The 20,060-nt window shown below is 41.1% G+C and overlaps 1 protein-coding gene across 1 annotated transcript in view; it reads left to right on the forward strand.

Moving 5' to 3' along the window:
* Positions 1 to 18,476, forward strand: part of PDLIM5 (PDZ and LIM domain 5) — a 135,349-nt gene extending 116,873 nt beyond the window's left edge. Inside the window, exons 12-16 of the mRNA XM_076336779.1 lie at positions 2,206 to 2,380; positions 9,328 to 9,508; positions 10,511 to 10,631; positions 14,551 to 14,666; positions 15,295 to 18,476. Coding sequence (XP_076192894.1) covers positions 2,206 to 2,380; positions 9,328 to 9,508; positions 10,511 to 10,631; positions 14,551 to 14,666; positions 15,295 to 15,384 — 683 coding nt within the window. The 3' untranslated portion in view covers positions 15,385 to 18,476. The remainder of the gene's footprint in view (positions 1 to 2,205; positions 2,381 to 9,327; positions 9,509 to 10,510; positions 10,632 to 14,550; positions 14,667 to 15,294) is intronic.
* The last annotated feature ends 1,584 nt before the right edge of the window (positions 18,477 to 20,060 follow it).

The raw sequence follows: 20,060 nt of genomic DNA on the forward strand, positions 1-20,060 counted from the left end.
GCTGCAATTTGATTTATGGCAAAAGCAGTCTTCAAACAGATTTGGTTTTAGTGTGTATTTTTGTCTTCTCATGAAATGGGATCTGAAAATTAGAAGGCCATGTGTGATGACAGAGGAGGAAAGTGCTATTAATCAAAACCACTTTTGTTCATGTCTTCAAAGCCTTTCTGCCACCTTTTCCATTTTTATCTGTTCCTATGTTTTCAGTTTAGCAGGCATTTATAATCTAAAATGAACTACAGTAGCAGAGTGACTTGTTCAAGATCAAGTGCTTTTATTCCTAAATACTTTCTACTCAGGAATGCTGAATGTTTCTAGAATCAAGATGTTATTTTTTTTAAGATATTGCAAATTAATTAATTAGACATTAAATATACTCAGTAGTCTTGTATTTTTTTAAAAAAAAGAACACAACAAAAACCCCCTGATGAACTGGTATACTTTTTGCTACTTCACATACTGAAAAGGATCCAAAAATATGTCAGTCTTGAAATTACCTGATTCGAGAAAAATTGATGAACCAGCTAGTTAGACAAAAAAAGATGTATGACTATATTGCTTCTTCATACAAAGAAAGAGTAAGCAAAAGTAGCTATTGAGCCCATTTCAGTGGATTAATACCGAGCATAATTATAGTACAAAAGTATTGGTGTTAAAAAGGATTTCTCTTCCAGCTGTGTTGCCTTAGCCTACAAATACGGATGAGTAGAGGGGGGTTTTGTTAACTGAAGTTCACTATATTGTTTTGATTAAATTATGTAGTGTGTGGCTATCTTACTTCTGTAAATAGCAAGGGATTGGCATTTCTGTTGAATTTTCTGTCATATTCACTGTCACTTAAATTTATCTTCTCTGTGAATTAGTACGCCACTTCCATTTGAGCAGGGAATGCAATGTTTTACCTGAAAGGTATTTGCAACTTTTCTGTAGGGCGGAGGCTGATCAGCGTTACATTAAGGGAGATAATGATAAACAATCTTCATCTTTTCCCTGGAAGATGATATGAAAGATAGGAGAGGAAGACTAGCACAAAGATTAACAGCTCCACAAACTAGTTTTTTTGCAAAGCTACCTACTGATGCCCTGACCTTGTGTTGGAGAGCTGCATCATTGCAACAGAAGCATCATCCTGCGCTGTCCGACGTCTCTGTCATTGCTTTCGTTGTTTCTCTCTGAGCTTCCACTCAGATCTTAATTTCACTTTTTGATTTACAAAGTTTAGTACGGCCATACTAAAGCCAGGACACTGAGTAAACACTCACGGTTTCTCTTGCCTGTGGTTATAAACAAAAGGCTATGGAAATGTGGGGTTTTTTAGCATACTTGAAAATGAAAAAGAATTCTCCACTTGACAGGAGTAACTGCTCCCATAAACTCCTGTTGCTGTAGCTTGTACGTTACCAAGGTACATATATCAGTAGAGGAGAAAGAAAAGCAGAGGACTGTTTGTTTCTTCGTTACCCTTGGCAACAGTATCATCTGTGCCTTTCATTTTTGTAAATGCATTTTTTTGTACTCCGTAAAAGCTTATGTCTATTCTACAACTCTAAAAACCTGAGCACAAATGGGAATGTGTGGATGTATACATTTCTGAAAGCGTCAGGTTTTTATTTCAGTGTCATAACTTTTATAAGGAGGATGTGAATGTGGCCTTTGGAGTGCTTCAGATTGGCGGTATCTAGTGATCTAGACTAGTGTTTAAATTTGATTTAGAAATATGTTTTCCTTATACAGTACTGTATTTTAAGTTCCTGTACGTGTTGTATTGAATGTGTACTCGTTTAATCTGTTAGTAATGATGTATGACCTATTGCACTCACTGTAAAATGTTTTGAGTAGGTATGTCATACTCTGCTGTCTCCGTTCATACAGTGATATTGTTGGCTTCAGCTTTCGTATCTAAAGCAAAATAATACCTTCACAGGTTTTATATTCTTTCACCTAACTTCTTTAGTATGTTGAAATCTGTCCACTACTTCTACAAGTTAGCCAAAACCATTCTGTGTTATTTCACAGACATTTCATAAAGTAGGTAGGACTTACTTGGTGGGGGAGGAGGGGAAAAGAAATGCTTTTTAGTTTGTTTCTTTAAGTATACACTAGACAAAGATGTTAGGCAAATGTTGCCGGTTGCTTGTATTTCAAAATAATTTACTTGGTGCTGAAAAGATGGTCTTCTAAATGCTTTTGGCACTCTTTCTCCAGCTCCTGCCAGTGGATGGACTTCAAACAGTATTAAACCACCTGGAACAACTGACCCGACTGAAAAATTTGCGACAGCACCTCAGCTAAATGAGCAAGACACGTTGGTTCAGAGGGCAGAGCATATTCCTGCGGGAAAGCGTACTCCCATGTGTGCGCACTGTAATCAAGTCATTAGGTTTGTACCTCCTCATCCTGCGGGCTCTCTGACAGCAGGGCTTTGTTTTGCTTTCCTGGGTTTTGATTCCTTAGTCACAAGTGTTTTAAGGCTCCATTTCAATAATGCAGAACACTGTTTTCACGCATGGTTTATCTAACAGAACTGAGAATGAGAGTAATGATGGAGGAAAACATTGTGAACTGCTAACAGTCACAGCCTTACAACCTGTTTTACAGAGAACCAGAAAGCTGGGTGGAGTAGAGCAAAAGTGAAAACAAAGCAAAGTAAACAAGTTAGTTTTCACTTATACACCCATTCCAATAAAATTGAGAAGATTAGCAAATTGGAAACCAATGAGAGAGTACAGTCTTATAAAGACTAACTTGTCACAAATGCTGATTTATAAACCAGAATTTCTAATTAAGAAGAAGAAAAATAGCAGGCTCCATCCATATAAGAAAAGCAAGGAATAGAGGCTTAACAATTGCTGGGTCTGGATTAATAACAATTCCCTGCAATGTTAGACTTCAAGCTCTTTGGTGGACTCTGTGGCCTTTGGGTATTATGGTAGCTAGTGTCCTTGACTTGTATGACATGGGTATAAAAGATTAAGCAACACAAAAATGAGTTTGCCAAATGAGATTAAGTTAAATAAATTCTGCTGAGCCCCTAAGATATCCTGTCGTTAGCCAGAAGTTCATATGGAGGAAGAATTGAATCTGGGTTGCATTGTTCAGTCAGTGATTTCTGACAATTAGTCATGATTGTCTCATCCAGGGAACTGTAACCACTTTTTGTGTCAATGTGCAAATCATCCTGATTTTCATCTACCTTGCATTTTATTTCTTCCCTAAAATAGCGATTTCCTGGGATTATTGGAAGAAATGTATTCTTTTAAAATGTTTTCTTGCTTGTTCAGTTATCTGCATTGTTGAACTACGAGGGGAAAGTAATGCATTGTAATATTTCTTTTTTATTCATCTATGTCCTATGTTTTCAGTGAACAAAATAGGAGACCCTGCACTACGTTTCACCATGGTAAAAGAGACTTGTTTGATTAGAAAAGTGAGTTCTGAAAAATGAGGAGCTCTATGAGCTGTACAAGTTTAACTCAGAACAATGGAAAATCAGCCTTTCTACTATGGCATTTTACAGCCTCTTGAGCCCTGGCTTGGATTGTGCATCAGAAGATGCAACTAGCTCAAGTCACTTGATCTCTAGGAATGAGTTGAGTCCAGCTTGCTTGCTTCCATTAGATTTCCATTCTGATAGTTTACTACCAGTTCAGTTAACATCACGTTAATTTTAGAGGCCTTTTTGCTAACTGATCTGTGATGTTTTGGAGAAGTTTTTCCTACTTCCATCGTATATGTCAAGGTAATAAAAAAAAAAAAAAAATCTTAATCCCCTTGAAGCAATAGAAAAAACAAATTCCCAACATAGGTGTACATCTTTTCTAATCCAGATTTTTTTGCTTCATGGCAAAATGGAAGATTAATATCAAAAAGGTCTACACACTTTTTGGATAAGATTGATCTGATTCGTTGAGCAGTTTGGCCCATATAATCACCATGTCTGTCCTTAGTATTCTGACTTTTTTGTTCCCTGGGCAGTGGAGAGCTTTGGATTTGTGTCTAGTAAATAATATGTAAGCAACCATGCACCTTCCTTTTTGTTACCATCATTTCAGTTTAAAAATGAATGTGAACATAGCAAATCCACTATATGCTGCACCTTTCATGCAAGAAACGTCAGCACCTTTTAAGGCACCTGTGGTTTAGCAGGGTTCACTGATGCTCTGTGCCGTGGGGTCTCACAGCACAGTCTGTAGATCGCTCCTGAGCAGCCAACCTCTCCTCCTGGCCCTTAAATCACTTAGAATCATAGAATCATAGAATCATTGAGGTTGGAAAAGACCTCTAAGATCATCGAGTCCAACCGTCCACCCAACACCACCATGCCCACTAAACCATGTCCCTAAGCGCCTCATCTACACGTCTTTTAAAAACCTCCAGGGATGGGGACTCCACCACTTCCCTGGGCAGCCTGTTCCAATGTTTCACCACTCTTTCAGTAAAGAAATTTTTCCTTACATCCAATCTAAACCTCCCCTGCCGCAACTTGAGGCCATTTCCTCTCGTCCTATCGCTTGTTACTTCGGAGAAAAGACCAACACCCACCTCGCTACAACCTCCTTTCAGGTAGTTGTAGAGAGCAATGAGGTCTCCCCTCAGCCTCCTTTTCTCCAGGCTAAACAACCCCAGTTCCCTCAGCCGCTCTTCATCAGACTTGTTCTCCAGACCCCTCACCAGCCTCGTTGCCCTTCTCTGGACACGCTCCAGCACCTCGATGTCCTTCTTGTAGTGAGGGGCCCAAAACTGAACACAGGATTCGAGGTGCGGCCTCACCAGGGCCGAGTACAGGGGCACGATCACTTCCCTACTCCTGCTGGCCACACTAGTTCTGATACAGGCCAGGATGCCATTGGCCTTCTTGGCCGCCTGGGCACACTGCCGGCTCATGTTCAGCCGGCTGTCGACCAACACCCCCAGGTCCTTCTCTGCTGGGCAGCTTTCCAGCCACTCTTCCCCAAGCCTGTAGCGCTGCATGGGGTTGTTGTGGCCGAAGTGCAGGACCTGGCACTTGTCCTTGTTGAACCTCATACAGTTGGTCTGGGCCCATCGATCCAGCCTGTCCAGGTCCCTCTGCAGAGCCTTCCTACCCTCGAGCAGATCAACACTCCCACCCAACTTGGTGTCGCCTGCAAACTTACTGAGGGTGCACTCGATCCCCTCATCCAGATCATCAATAAAGATATTAAACAAGACCGGCCCCAGTACTGAGCCCTGGGGAACTTGCTGCTTCTCCCAGCTTTGATCACCATTAAAAACGAGATGAGCTGCCGCCCTGTAAGTAAGGGAGTGCATTGGTCCATAGAGCAACCTTTGCTCCTTAGTTGCTGCATGAGGAGAAACTGTGGAGCCCTACTTCACAGTACTCAGGCCATTCTCACCTATTGTAAGTGACACCTCTTCATGAATAGTAACTGATACCCACCTCTAACTTCTTTGTAATTTGCTGGTGGTATTTAAATCCTTACATTTCTTCATATGTTAAATGCCACCTCAATTGTTAAAAGGAAGCATTGTTTCATTTGAGGATGAGTTGATGTGCGTTAATCAATCCCAAATATGCCTCCTGTTCACAGCATACAGTGAATTTGAAAGACTGCAATGGCATTTTGAATTCAAGTTTTAGCATAATTACAGTTCATGCCCTTAGCGGTAGCCTTACCTACAAAAAGGTAGGAGGAGGATCAAGTGACATTGCATTGTACATCTGTTTTGAAGCCAAAATGCGCTGTGGAGTTGGTTACTTTACACTCAGGCATAGAATAACCATGGCTGGTTGAGCCAAAACCATTTCTTAAGAGACATCTTATAACTTTTTAATATAGCTTTAATTATTCATACCGTGATTGTCTGAAGATTCCAGTTTTTTCCAAATCTTCATTAAGTAAGCTTTTCTTTCCATGTCTGAAAGAATCAAAGTTGGAGGCAAATTAAATTTCCTATGATCTACTTGCTGTGAAGATCTGGCAAACTTCTAACATTTTCTGATGAAGACTTCTGATTCCTGGGCAGTCTTACTGGGTGCCGCAGTGCAGAGTTGGCTCTCCCTTTGAAGTCCACATGTGTTTTCCCTGGATCTCCATTCAGAACACACTCTGTGGCGTGTCCGCTTGTGAATGATGATTTGGTTTTGTCACCTTTTCATACAGCTTAATTATTTTAAAGGCACAAGGAAGAAAGTACAAATGGTGCTTCCCTTCAGCATTTCCCGTACGGAAATTATATATTGTGGCATTTTCAAGTGAGGAGATAAAGAAACTTCCCAGAGTGTAGACTGCTGTATGGTTAACTGTAAAGTGATTAGCCTACTTAGCAGATGTGGAAGTCCTTTTGATCTCTCTACCACCAAATTTCAGTTCTGGCTTGCTATCATAATAAAAGCCACATGAGAAGCTAGATTATCGGCATACTAATACCTCATGACCATACTGATGAAGTTATATTTAGTTACAAGTGTAAAAAATTACGCTTATATTCCCTGTACGTTATTTACTTCTCCTTCCAATTTGCCCGTATATCATTGCTGTATGCAGGACCCAGATGTTTTAGGTGGCTACCAAATTGATATACCTGGTGATCCTTTGGGGCATAAGATTCTGTAAATACTGTTGTAAATAAATCAGAATCTCTTTTAAAAAAAAATTAAAAAATAATTACAGCTATTTGCCTCCATCTGTGAGTTTGGTTCACATGGTCTAGGTGGTGATGCCAGAAATTTGTTCAGAAATGCTTAGCATGTCAAAGTAGCCTGGGATAGAGGCGCATTCATAGACAACTGTTTCCAGTTGGATCATCCCATATCTTTGGATGGAAGGAACATGTTTTTATAGCACCACCTTTAAAAATATGTTCTAGTTGAGAGGGGCATGTGGGGTTTTTTTATTGTTTTTAAATGGGGAAGGAAGGATGAAGCTATCTGCAGCCATCTTCCTAGCATTTCATGCCCTAGCTACTTCCCATCAGGTTGTGTGAGTGCGGGCATATGGCCCTCTTACTCAAAGCGGGGCTTTAAACTCCTTTTCAAATGAATACAGCAAATAAATACCTTTCATTACTGGAAGCTATTGTTTCGATCGTGAAAATATGCAGAGACCAGGAACACCTCCAAGTTCTGAATATCGTGTTTTAGTGTATTTTATGTGGCAGGTGTTTGGTTTTTTTTTTTCCTTTCTTCCACATGCTTTGGGGCAACTTTTAAGTCGCTGGTGTCATTAAACTGCAGCACCAGTTTGACGTGTTTAAACTACGGACTGATTAAAAGTAAAATTGTATTTAGAAAGCGTTCTTCTGGACACGTGTGTGCAGGGAGCCAGCCCGCTAATGGAACACCTCAGAGACATTGTGCGGGGCACGGCCACAGCTGTCTGGGGACTTCGGGAAAGAAACTCCATAGATGCACTCTCGGGCTGTTCCCCATCCGTCTGGGTTCCTGCGTGCTGTCCTGAATGGCTAGCCTCAACATGTTAGAGCTGTAAACTCTGGAGAGCTAAATGCAGCAGATGTTGTAAAAATTCCTTCCCCTCCTGTCGCTAGCGTACTTTCTTTCCATTGCAGAGCTAACTGAGCCTATCGTTTCGGTGCAGATGGCCAGAAACTCAATCCTACCTGGAGCCGGGAGAGCCTCTTCAGTGTCAGCCCCGTGTTAATGAATCTGTTAAATTAGCCCGTGCTGACACGGCGCACTGAGAGCACTTTGTTGTACATAAGGGCTTGTATTGTTTGATCAGTACATAACTGAAAGGGCATTGATGTAAAAAGGTGCTTGTAGGGCGGCGGGAGGGTATCTGGTTAGGTCAGTGTTTGCACTGCTCAGGCATCCGCTGGGAGCCGGGGGCCAGAGAGCTGCGCTCAACCCCGGCTCCCTCCTTAAAGGGCTACAAGCTACTCTCCAGGAGCCCTTTTTCACTGCTTTCTTTCCGATAATCAGAGGTAAATAGAAGAAACTGTTGCAGATTAAATATGTTCATCATCTCAGAAGGTGTGCGAGTTGTCCTGAATCTGTTTGAGTCCCTTATTTTTGACTTCTCATCCTGCTGAAAATACATAGCATCTCCAGAGAAAATGTAAAAGAGAAATGAAAATAGTTACCCCCTCTCTCAAGGAAGTTGCCCTCTGTCCTCTGCCTGCTTATATTCCCATCTTACAGTCAGTATAACCCTGGAAACAAATTTTAAGGGTTTTTTTCTTCTCTATTGCTGTTGCTTTGTTCATATGAGAATCTTATCTTACACAAAAATGTTCTTGTGGCTTACCTGATTTAAAAAAAAATGTTTAGCAACAGGGTGGTGATATTAGTACCTTACACTTTTTTTGCAGTGAAGTATTAGATCAGAAAAAAGTGATGCATTACTGAAAGAATGGCATCTCTTGGTATTGCAAAAACGGGAAATCTGGTGGGGGAGATGAACTTGAACCGCAAAGTTCACCTGAAACAAATTCTGGAAGGTTGAGTGTTGGTGGGACCTAGGATGCACCTCATTAAAGTAAATAAGTTCATTAAAGAAATTAGCATGCTGAATATGTTTTCAAATGAATACAGATACAATGGCATATGCCTGGGATTTATGAGTTACAAACTGTGAAGTTTTTGTTGACTGAGAAATGGACAATTTCATCATGTCTATTAACCTCGTTGCATTAGCCAGACATATGCTATAAAAGCATCATTATTTTGTGTTTACAAGTAGTAGAGGAGGCTCTGTATTTGGAGAAAATGGTCATATTTTAACTAACTTCGGGGGGGAGGGGCGGGGAGGGGAAACCCCAAACAAACCAACATAAAAAACCCCAACAACTGGGGTGGGTTATCCTGTAACAAACTTGTTGGATAAGGACAGTGATTGAATTTTTGTCTCACAAGAAACTGGTGTTATTGGCTCTTAATGGAGTCAGGTCTGCTTCAACATTTGTGGCCTTGATGCAAATGCACACTGAAAGAAAGCCGATTGTATCACTGAGCCAAATACCTCTTTGCAATAGAGGGAAAAAGCTGGGAACATAGGGAACATCCTTCTTCTTTTCCCTAGCAGCCACTTCAGCACTGTATTGAATGTAGTTCTAAACTAAGATCTCTGAAATGCAGTGAAGCAAAGAGAATTAGTATTTGTTGTGGTCAGGTGTTTCTGGGAGGTAGTTCAATGGGAATAGATCTAGTCAACTCTTGACGCTTTCTTAGAGCCCGTAGGAGGAAAGAGGGATGGAGCGGGATGGAGCAGTATAAGTTTGTGAACAGTGTAATAATGGCACAGAGGTATCGCAGTTTAAGCCTATTAACAGCTTTTGCAGGAGCCAACTCAGGGGCATTTGCTGACAAAATCTCTTCTTTCTGACCAGAGGACCCTTCTTGGTGGCTTTGGGGAAGTCGTGGCATCCAGAGGAGTTTAACTGCGCTCATTGCAAAACCTCCATGGCTTACATTGGATTTGTGGAAGAGAAAGGGGCCCTGTATTGTGAGGTCTGCTATGAGAAGTTCTTTGCCCCTGAGTGTTCAAAGTGCCAAAGGAAGATACTTGGGGTAGGTGACCAGCAAGTGGCCTGTTTTTCAGTGGGAACAATAACCACAGTGTTCAGTGCTTCTCTGTAATGAAATTCCCTTTTATCTGACCCAGTCTGCATTCCTCCAAACGTACTCTGACATACCTTTTCAGCTCCATCACGTACAGAATATGTTTTTGGTTCTTCTAATGTTGAGCCTTTTCAGTCTCTTTGTGAAAAGGTGCTGTGGTCTCCTTGGCTCTTCCAAGTTCAGCTCCTGTTTTCATGAAGCTGTTCTGTAGCTGTTGTGATTACTAAATTTTCTTGAGCAAAATGCTTTTAATTGGCAGCTTTTTACAAAATGGGGGGGGGGGGGAGAAAAAGAAGTAATCCTCCTTAACTAAGCTGAGTGCTGGGGAACATGCTGGTTGGCTAGATGTGACGTACTGAAATATTCCCAATGGTAGTGTAGATAGAAAGATGCATTATCCTACTCGGCACTAATATTGCTAATTTGAGCCTGCCAGCTGATCGTCCGTCGCTTTACTGCAGACAGCGATGTGTCTGGACTCTTGTGTAACTGGGGTCACGCAGGGCTCTGGCAGCACAATTCTCAAGTCATATTTGGCACTATAGCATCTTCCAAAACCCCACAGAGCAGTCATAATTTTCAATATGATGTCTTTTGATTCACACACTTGAGGAGACATTGGAGATGCTGCTTTTCTTATTTCAGGGGACTGTTATGGGTGAGATCCTAATTAAGATGGAAAAGGTGAACAAATGAGTTGTTAAATCTGTCCAACTCTACATTGAACGTTCCAAAATATGAAGGGTTGCTTATGACAGATAAGGAGATGTACCATAAATAAAACACCTCATTAAGTTTAACATCAGCAGAGTTTGCGTGCACAATCCATTGTCAAAGTAGCAGTAGGAAACAAAGTATTCTTGAAACGAATCAAGTGTGGAGGCATGGTCACCACAGTCTAGTCATCACATCAAAATAATGTGTTAATAACACTTTTTCTAATCCCCACAGGAAGTAATAAATGCTTTGAAACAAACTTGGCACGTTTCCTGCTTCGTGTGTGTGGCCTGTCATAACCCCATCCGCAATAATGTCTTCCACTTAGAAGACGGCGATCCCTACTGTGAGACAGGTAAGAAGCAACACAACCAAAGTTTACCGTGGCTGTGCAGGGAAGCAGAGCTTAATAAGGCTGGAAAAAATAATAATTCCTTTTTCTCAAGCTTCACTTCAGGAGAAGTGTCCCAGCAAAGTCACGTAACTTTGATATGTTAATTCAAAGCAGCAACAAATGCTGTAGATGCTTTGAGTTTGCAGCAGAAGTTGGTGAGAATTTCTTCATCAGCTTCAGTGGGAGCAGGCTTCTTGTCACTGGTTTTACTTGTTGCTCCTGTTAAGCCCTCAGCTGTAGGTATCAGTGATACAGCAAAGTGTTAATTTTAGGGTGACTTTCTGGTTGGCTTTAAAATAATTTGGAGTTTATGTAAATCTGCTTATTTACTAAACAAGCAAATGCCAGTGGAGTAATGTGTTTTTGCTCTGAATAACCTTATTCACAGCCGGGAGGGACTTCCAAGAGTAAGCAGTCTGCCCAGGAAGTTTTTTGCAGGATCAGGGATAACATCTGTGGAACATAAGCTTGGGATAAAAAAAAAAAAGGCTGTTGGGGAAAAACGCAGTGATACGATTAAGGCACTTGAAAGCCTGATGAGTAATATTAAGTGAAAGGTGCGGCTTAGAAGTTCAGAGGGATTCTGGTTTGGTTTTTAGCACTTCCAGCTAATCGTATCTTTTTGATTAATATGAACAGTTTTTATTTACGTTGGTTTCCTAGTTTGCTTAAAACTTTTCATGTACCCTTCTGGGCTAGGAAAGAAATAGATAATATTTGTAAAACAATTCCCACAAAATGGAAAAGAAACAAAGTTATATCAAAATTGTCTATTTTCATACTATATGCTGTTTACATCCATGTTAGAACCATCAGTTGGACCTTTTCTGTGTTTTTCCTTCTACTGTAAGGAGCATTAGAGTTTAACTAGAGGTGGAAGTGGGTTGACCAGGAAGAGATTTACCATGAAATCCTAGTGATCTGTTTGGAGCTAAGATTTCCTTCTGGGTTGATCCCACAGTTGTTCGCAGTGGGTGCCATGGAGAGTGCTAGGTACTGAAAGGATGAGGAAAGCAGGCAAAACTTATCCAAAATTTCTCCGTCAGAGCAGCTTTAATGAGGTGTTGGCAGATACGAAAGGTCGCGGTAGGTTATTGCTAACTCAGTGACACAAGTAACTGTTGCTCCTATTGAATTCGTGGAGCAGCAGAGGAAATGGATATATGAGCAGCATCCTCCAGTGTGACAGCACGGTGAAATTTCATCCTGAAGCAATCTGAAGCCCCTAATCTTGGAACCGTTTGATGATTCAAAAATAGTGCTGGAGGAATCGATAACTCCTCTTTGGGTGGAAAGCTCGTGACCGGGTTTGTTCTGCTAATATTGAATTCTTGTTCCTGCCACCAGATGACCCGTATGTTGTGCGGTGCATTGATTTGTGCTACTGTTACGACTCCTGTGCACAAATGTGCACTTTTCTATACTGTGAGCAGGAAACACTGGGATAAAATGTCAAGCATATTATACTTCTCGCAAAGTTTATTTCTGAGATAGAAAGTTGCTAGCACAAGTTAATGTAGACGCATTCTGTGAGGTGTTATTGGCAGTGATACATTGTAATGGCTCTGGCTCTCTAACTACATGTTAATTTGAGATATTCATTCTTCAAAGACTTTCAGTCCAGCTGGAGTTAAGAGTCTATGACTAATTTTAAAGAAATAAGGAGTAAATGTCATTGCCAACTTTCCTTCTTCCTAGTGCAGAGAAGGGTTCTAATTTTAAATCTGTATTTGAAATTATAACAGCAACAGCTATTAGTATTAAGGGGATTTAATCTGCAAAATGTTCTGGGTTTGGATGTCGATGCTAAAATTAAATTAAAAGTGCAGATATCTACAACTTTTGAACTTTTTTTTTTTAAGTGCAGAGTTAGTAACCTAGTTTTGAAAATGCTGTGTGCAGGAAACATTGATACGTGACTGTATGAGAAGTCTGCCTTGGGAGGCTTCTGTGGTATCACAATTCCAGCATGCAAAAGCAAAAGAAAGCTGATGCCCTTCGTTCTGCCTTATCTATTGCCCTTTCTTCAGAAGAAAAGTCAATAAGCTTATCAACACAAACCACAGGCCAACTTACAAAAGGCTTTAACTACTGGCACCAGGAAAATATCAGTAAAAGATTCTGTACGAACACAAATGCAAAGATCTGAAATGGTATGGTCATGAGATGGTGTCCTTCAGGGGTTTTGGACAGAGGTGTTCTACCATTTGACATTTTTATTGTCTGTCTTCTGTTTAAACACTTGCAAATTCATGCCAGTAGCATGGATTAATGAAGGCAATCGGTGAAGCTATTTCTTGCCACTGGCAGCCATCAAGGGCTTTGTTTTTCCAGAGCACTTGTGTTCCCCGTCCTGCTGAGACGCCTTTTATGATGATGCTTTTTGAGGTCATCATACAAAACACTGTCTTACTAAACCAAAACAGGAGCCTTCCCTTGGGCTTGACACATGTGATAAGCCTCTGTTGGCTCTGCTGCAGTAAGCACTAGAGCTTCAGCAGATCTGTATAATCTGGTAGAGAAACAAAATCTCCTTGTACCCCGCTTGCTACTCCTTATAAGGCTCCTTGAAAACAACCCCTGACATCTAATTTCCTTGTCAGAGCCAGAGTGTTACTATTAAGGATGGAGTCCAAAGCTTCATTGTGGTTGTCACTCTATAGTTCATCTTATGAAGGCGTAATGTTGCATGACATTGTGTTTGGCATGGCGGTGTGCTGATCCCAAATGCTCTCGTGTTATAGCACTAACGCTGTTGTCTTCTGTTCAGGAAAAAAACATTTCCTTCTTAGAATGGGGTGTTTGAGAGTTGAAGTAAGTGGAAAAGACCAGACAATTTGGGGTGAAATTTAGGTCTGCATAGGTGGGCAGGAGGGCTGTGGTGACTTGTAGCCCCTGAGATGCCTCTACACACAGAGAGGCGAGTTTCACACACCGAGACTGTGGAGATGCCAGTGGGTGTCAGGGCCTCCCACCCAACTTTATACATGTATTTTATCCTGCTAGTCTGCCCTGCTTTCCTCTTTTTCAAGCTCTGCAGTTGGCGGGGAATATGAACGGTTCGGTGCCCTTGGTTTTGGTCCCTGCTCTCTGAGATTGCTGGAGGAGCTTTTCTCTGCTGACTCCAGGGGAGTGTCCAGAGGCACCAAGTCAATCTGGTGCCTAAAAATGAATGGTGCAAATACCCTTCAGTGATTCCAGTCACTAATAACCATCCTGACACCCTACTGATCCTTTTTGTTAAATGCAATAAATATATTACGTAAAGCCTCTGGTTTGTTTTTGGTTTGTTTTGTGTGTGTGTGTGGTTTTGGTTTTTTGTTTTGTTGTTGTTTGTTTTTTTTTTTAAAGCCATGTAATAAGCTCCAGTGACTAGAAAACTATTCTGACTTGATCCAAATTGCTAGACTCTGTTAGGACAGAAGCGTAATGATTGCATGATTTTGTGTAGTGCAGTCTGGGGCAAATATTGTGCGAGAATGTAGGCAGGAGTTCGTTACTCACTGAGGAGGTCTGTCGTGTGAACAGCCAGGCCATGCTTTCAAGGCAGAGCCGGAGAGAAGGTAAGGAGCACGTATCTGCAAGGAGTGCATTTCCCCCCGCCCCGAGCGCACTATTGATCTCAGGGGAGTGAAACACCAGGGAGTTGGAAGTGTTGCTCACTTGAAAGGATAAGGAACGGGACGAGAACTGCATTAGCAAGGAAAGGAGGGCAGCCCGGTCTTTCGATCTAGGATCTCTTTACTCAGTGTACCCAGTATTATAAAACTCAACAAGTGCAAACCCACTGCCATTGAAAGAAAAGCACAAAGGTTTCAAAGGGTCAGTCTCGCTTTTCTGCATATGCCTCATCTTTAAATCTGTTTGTATTTGTTTGCAGATTACTATGCCCTCTTCGGTACTATGTGCCATGGCTGTGAATTCCCCATTGAAGCTGGAGACAGGTTTCTTGAAGCTCTGGGCCACACTTGGCATGACACTTGCTTTGTATGCTCAGTAAGTAAAGCTAGTCTACATTTTAAACAAACCCATGGCAGCAGTGCTTGTGCTAACCTGACCAATATGGGAGTTAACAGCTATAACCTCTTTCAATCCTCTGAGCCCAAACAAAAAGCACTTTCCCAGTTATTTGGAAGGTGTGTTGCTATTGTGAGCCTTTGGCACCAGTCCAGAGGAGCTGGCCTGGATTGCAGCCACGTGTCCTAGCATTTAACCCTTGACGTTTACTTCCTCGGAGCAAGCATTGAAGGCCATGCAGGAACAGGCTGTGTTTCTAAAGTAGCAAGAGTGCTTTTGATATAAAGACACTGTAGCCAAGGTATCACCTGGTAATATTGTATGCCCCCCCCCAAAAAAAAAGCCCCAATCCTAATGATTGGATTTTTTTTTTAAATGCTGAACCTAACTCTGCTCCCAGTTAAGAACCTGTTGACTTAAAGAAAGGAAGGTTATGTTTACGTCAACCTATTACATCAAAAAGAGTATTCCTAAGAAAAAGGTAATAATTCTTATTCTTTGAATATATTTGTGCATAGAACAATGCCATGATTTGGCATTCTGAATAATGGATGGTGTAATTCATCCATCTGAATGGGGTGATCTTTTCTTTTTTATCCCATTTCAGGTATGTAGTGACAGTTTGGAGGGTCAGGCTTTCTTCTCCAAGAAGGACAAGCCACTGTGCAAGAAACACGCTCACTCTATCAACATCTGATGCTTGGAGCTCATCTTGTGTAACAAATGTACTGAGCAGAAAGAAAGGTTAAAATGTCTGTGTTCAATAATTGGTTAAAATTATTTCTACATGATTTTCTAGAATGGAAGAGAAATGTTTAAACTTGCGGAGGGGGTTGTACACTAATTTTTAAAGCATTTATCAGTTAGGGTTTTGTTTCATAAAAAGACAGGAATTGGGAATTGCACCCAAGCCAAACAATTAGAGTGCCTTTACCTCTACACTTGGCACATTACTGTATTGGTTTCATGATTTTATGAGCACGTTTATATCTGCTTCAGTATGAGAAGTGAAACATCTATAAAAATAAATACCAGATACTAGAAGTCTTGGGTTTGCTGCTATTCAACAAATAAAAGGAGGTTGGCTTCAGCGATACAGATCACTTTATTGCGCTGATGTTTTTTAAAGTGTGCCTAGAAGTATTGCAGCTAAACTCCATTAAAAGGAAATCAAAGCAAAGATAAGATTACATGGAATATATAGTTCAACAACTGATATTTTTATCTGATACTCGTATACATGAAGCCTCCTGCACAATTACATGTACCTGTGCCTTTGCAGTGAAATCTCTGATGGGTCTGCGGAGGACAGACATTTTTACAAAGCAGTTATGTGGGGTGGTGGCTATGCTGGTGAACAAGAATAGTTTAGAAGATTCCAGTTAGAAGAAAACATAAATGGGATACTCTTCCCTAACTCATGTCCTGCCAGAACACTAGCCAAAAAACCCTGCTAGTGAAGGTGTGTTTGACAGGATGGAAATGTCAGACCAGATCTTAAAAATAAGGGCGCAGGGAGTTACACTTATGTTCGCAGTTCAGGTTTTAGATGTTTTAAGTGCCTTGGAAAGGGGAAGTTGCACTGAATCTGCAGGTAACAGTGTTTTATATCCAGAATGTGAGACTCTGGTGTTGAATGAGGGAAACTGCTGGAGTGCAACTGAGGACATTGTTTTTCTCTCAGTACATTCTTTAACATGTAGCTCATGAATATGTATATTGGTGGTGTGCCAGGTAGTGTACTGAAAACTTACTTTCTTGCTCACTGTTACGATTTTTATTAGTTTAGGTTTTCTTTCTCTCTTTTCCTCCAGATGTAGGGAATATATTGTTGAACAATATAATATTGAGTTAGGCAGCTCAGTATCTCTCAGTTCTTCCAAGGGAGCAGAGAGACAATGCTGTCATTATGCATTTACTGCGAGCCGGGAGACGCAGCCAATTCTGTGGCTTGATATGAATTTTGCCTCCATACAGAGAGTCAGCGCAAGACCTGTGCACCAGCTAAGTCCCACTTAACTTCAAATTAGGGCTTAAGCGGTATGGAGCAATTGTAGGCAGATAGGGAAGAGGTTGTGACCCTCTGCACGGAGTGAATTTCGCTCCAGCAGAGTTGCACAACAGAGAAGGGGGCCCTCTCAGGGCCAGATCAGGTTCCTGAAGGAAACTGAATTTACATGCTGTTTAATTCAACTGGGATGTCAGAGCTGAATCGTTAGTCTTTAGTGCTCTTTCCAGTAGACATTAAAAGTAACCATTTACTGGTTTTGTCGTTGGGTTTTTTTTTGTTTTTTTTATTACTTATACAAAGGGCAGATTTATCCATAAAACCATGGGGAAAAATCACAAAAAATTGCCATGGTTGAGTAAAGCAATTCTAACAAGGAATGTCAACAAAAGAGGGGGAAAGAAAACCAAAACTGCTGTAGTGAAATACGAAAAGATATTTGGCTTTCTTATTAATTCAGTGAGACAGGTTCACGTTGTGGGGCTGTTTCACTTTATTTCCTGAAGCTGTTTTTCTTCAATACTACCACGTTTCTTTTTTAACTTCTGGTGGTACGGAAGAAATGGCATAAAGCTGTTTAAAGTGTTTACACTCTTGTAGATGTACCCTTTTGTGAGTTTGGCTGAAAATCAGAAGGGTAGAAGCAGACTGGACAAGATACGGTAATATATGAGCCAGGTTGCTTTTTAAATTAGGTGGAACGTGGAGAAATGAGACCTAGAGACTAGGTTTCAGTGGAGCTATATTGCACATGCGTGAGGAAAGAGGATGGGAATGCACAGGATAAGGCGTTCAGTAATTTCTGCAATTCAAACCTCGCTATTTTAAAGTAGGATAGAAACTTTTCAGTTTGTCATTGTCCTTAAAATCAAACTGAATTTTGTTTAGTTTCATAATTTTAATTGGAATTATATTTCTTAATCCATATGCTCTAGGGTTTGAAATTTTGCAGTCGTTAATGAATTTGAGGACAATAGCCTGAAAGGCTCCGATAATACTGCTTCATTTAGCTGCTTTGCCTTTTAATTTCTGCTTTTATCTATTTGTTTAAAATTTAAAAGGAAGCATAGAGTCACTGATACGTAAGGAATATTTAATGGCTCTGCCAAATTATATAAATCAACTAAAAGGAACATAATTTTTATCGTTATTTTAATAAGTGAGATTTTAGTAGAGCACTTTATAATAATGCCATATATCTCACTGAATATTTATTACCTTTTTTTGTTTAGGACTATTTCATACTGGTATCTTTGTATTTTGTTTTATTTGTAAGCCTGCATATTTACCTCTAGAATCTTTTGGGGTGTGAGTGTGTGTATGTGTTTATATATACTTCTCTATACATGCACACATATGCGTGTACATTGAGAGACACACGTATATATGCACATATACATACATATATTTGACTGCAGACTTCACATAGCAAAAATCAGCACCGTGCTATCATCATTGGGGGATTTTGTGAGATTCCCAACTATTTTTCATACAACACGTATAGCATTCATGTTTTGAGGGAATGTTAGAAAGTCAGGAGAGACATGTTAGTAACCTAACTACTGTAGTTTTTTGCATGCGTTTTCAGTCAGTAATTATTTTTCTCCCAAAACTGCCTTTAAAAGAATCGGGTTTAACTCTGTTTGAAGGTAGAAGGTCTTTATAAGTGAATAATGGAATCATGATGACAGTTTCAGTATATTGTAACTAAATAATTCAGAATTATGTGTAAATATAAATGCTTAATATAACAATGCAATAAACTTAAAAGCAAAAGTTGAGTTGTGGTTCAGTGTGTGTTGGTCTGTTCAGTTGTGTACCTGTTTCTTCATGGAGCTACTTGCATCATCTAGCCATATAAGCGGCTTTGCAAACAAGAGTAAGAAGGGGAAACTACATCAATTCACAGATTACTTGTTTGAATTTCCTTTTTTTTCATTGTTTTATGCTAAACAACTAGCTGTTAAGTCCTGGTGATTTCCTTGCTTGTGTTTAACAGTCTTTGGCATCAGATTTTGGCTGTTGACATTTGCAAATTTAATTATAATTAAAAAACAAAACAAACAAACCCAACACAAAACCCCAAACTCTCTATCTGTCCTCAGTTGTTTTGTGGTTGTTGGATGTTTTTCTTTTTCTGAACCATAGTCAGTAAAAGAAAGTCATGATTGTACACATGAATAGATTCGAAAAGGCCAAGTGCCGGGTCCTGCACTTCAGCCACAACAGCCCCATGCAGCGCTACAGGCTTGGGGAAGAGTGGCTGGAAAGCTGCCTGGCGGAAAAGGACCTGGGGGTGCTGGTTGACAGCCAACTGAACATGAGCCAGCGGTGTGCCCAGGTGGCCAGGAAGGCCAACAGCATCCTGGCCTGTATCAGAAATAGCGTGGCCAGCAGGAGTAGGGAAGTGATCGTGCCCCTGTACTCGGCCCTGGTGAGGCCGCACCTCGAATACTGTGTTCAGTTTTGGGCCCCTCACTACAAGAAGGACATTGAGGTGCTGGAGCATGTCCAGAGAAGGGCAACGAAGCTGGTGAAGGGTCTGGAGAACAAGTCTGATGAGGAGCAGCTGAGGGAACTGGGGTTGTTTAGCCTGGAGAAAAGGAGGCTGAGGGGAGACCTCATCGCTCTCTACAACTACCTGACAGGAGGTTGTAGCGAGGTGGGTGTCGGTCTCTTCTCCCAAGTAACAAGCAATAGGACAAGAGAAAATGGCCTCAAGTTGCGGCAGGGGAGGTTTAGATTGGACATGAGGAAAACTTTCTTCACCGAAAGGGTTGTCAAGCACTGGAACAGGCTGCCCAGGGAGGTGGTTGAGTCACCATCCCTGGAGGTATTTAAAAGACGTGTAGGTGTGTTGCTTAGGGACATGGTTTAGTGGTGGACTTGGCAGTGCTAGGTTAACGGTTGGACTTGATGATCTTAAAGGTCTTTTCAACCTAAATGATTCTATGATTCTGTATCATTTGAGTTGCTTGTTCTTCAGTTTTTTGGGGTAGAATGGAGGTTTGCTTTACAGAAAAGGACCTGGGTGTCCTGGTGGACACCAAGTTGACCGTGAGCCAGTGATGTCCCCTTTGTGACAAGGAAGACCACCAGCCTCCTGGGGTCCATTAGGGGGAGCATTGCAGCAGATTGAGGGAGGTGATCCTTCTCTGCTCAGCCTTGGTGAGACACATCTGGAGTGCTGGGTCCAGTGCTGGTCTCACCATACAAGAGAGACATGGATGTAGTGGAGTGAAGAGCTAGGAAGATGTTGAAGCGCTTGGAGCATTTGTCGTACAAGGAGAGGCTGAGAGAACTGGTACTGTTCAGCCTGGAGAAGAGCGGGCTTGGGGGGACCTCATTCATGTGTACAAATACCT

Source organism: Aptenodytes patagonicus, chromosome 4 (assembly GCF_965638725.1).
Source record: "Aptenodytes patagonicus chromosome 4, bAptPat1.pri.cur, whole genome shotgun sequence".
NCBI lineage: Eukaryota > Metazoa > Chordata > Aves > Sphenisciformes > Spheniscidae > Aptenodytes > Aptenodytes patagonicus.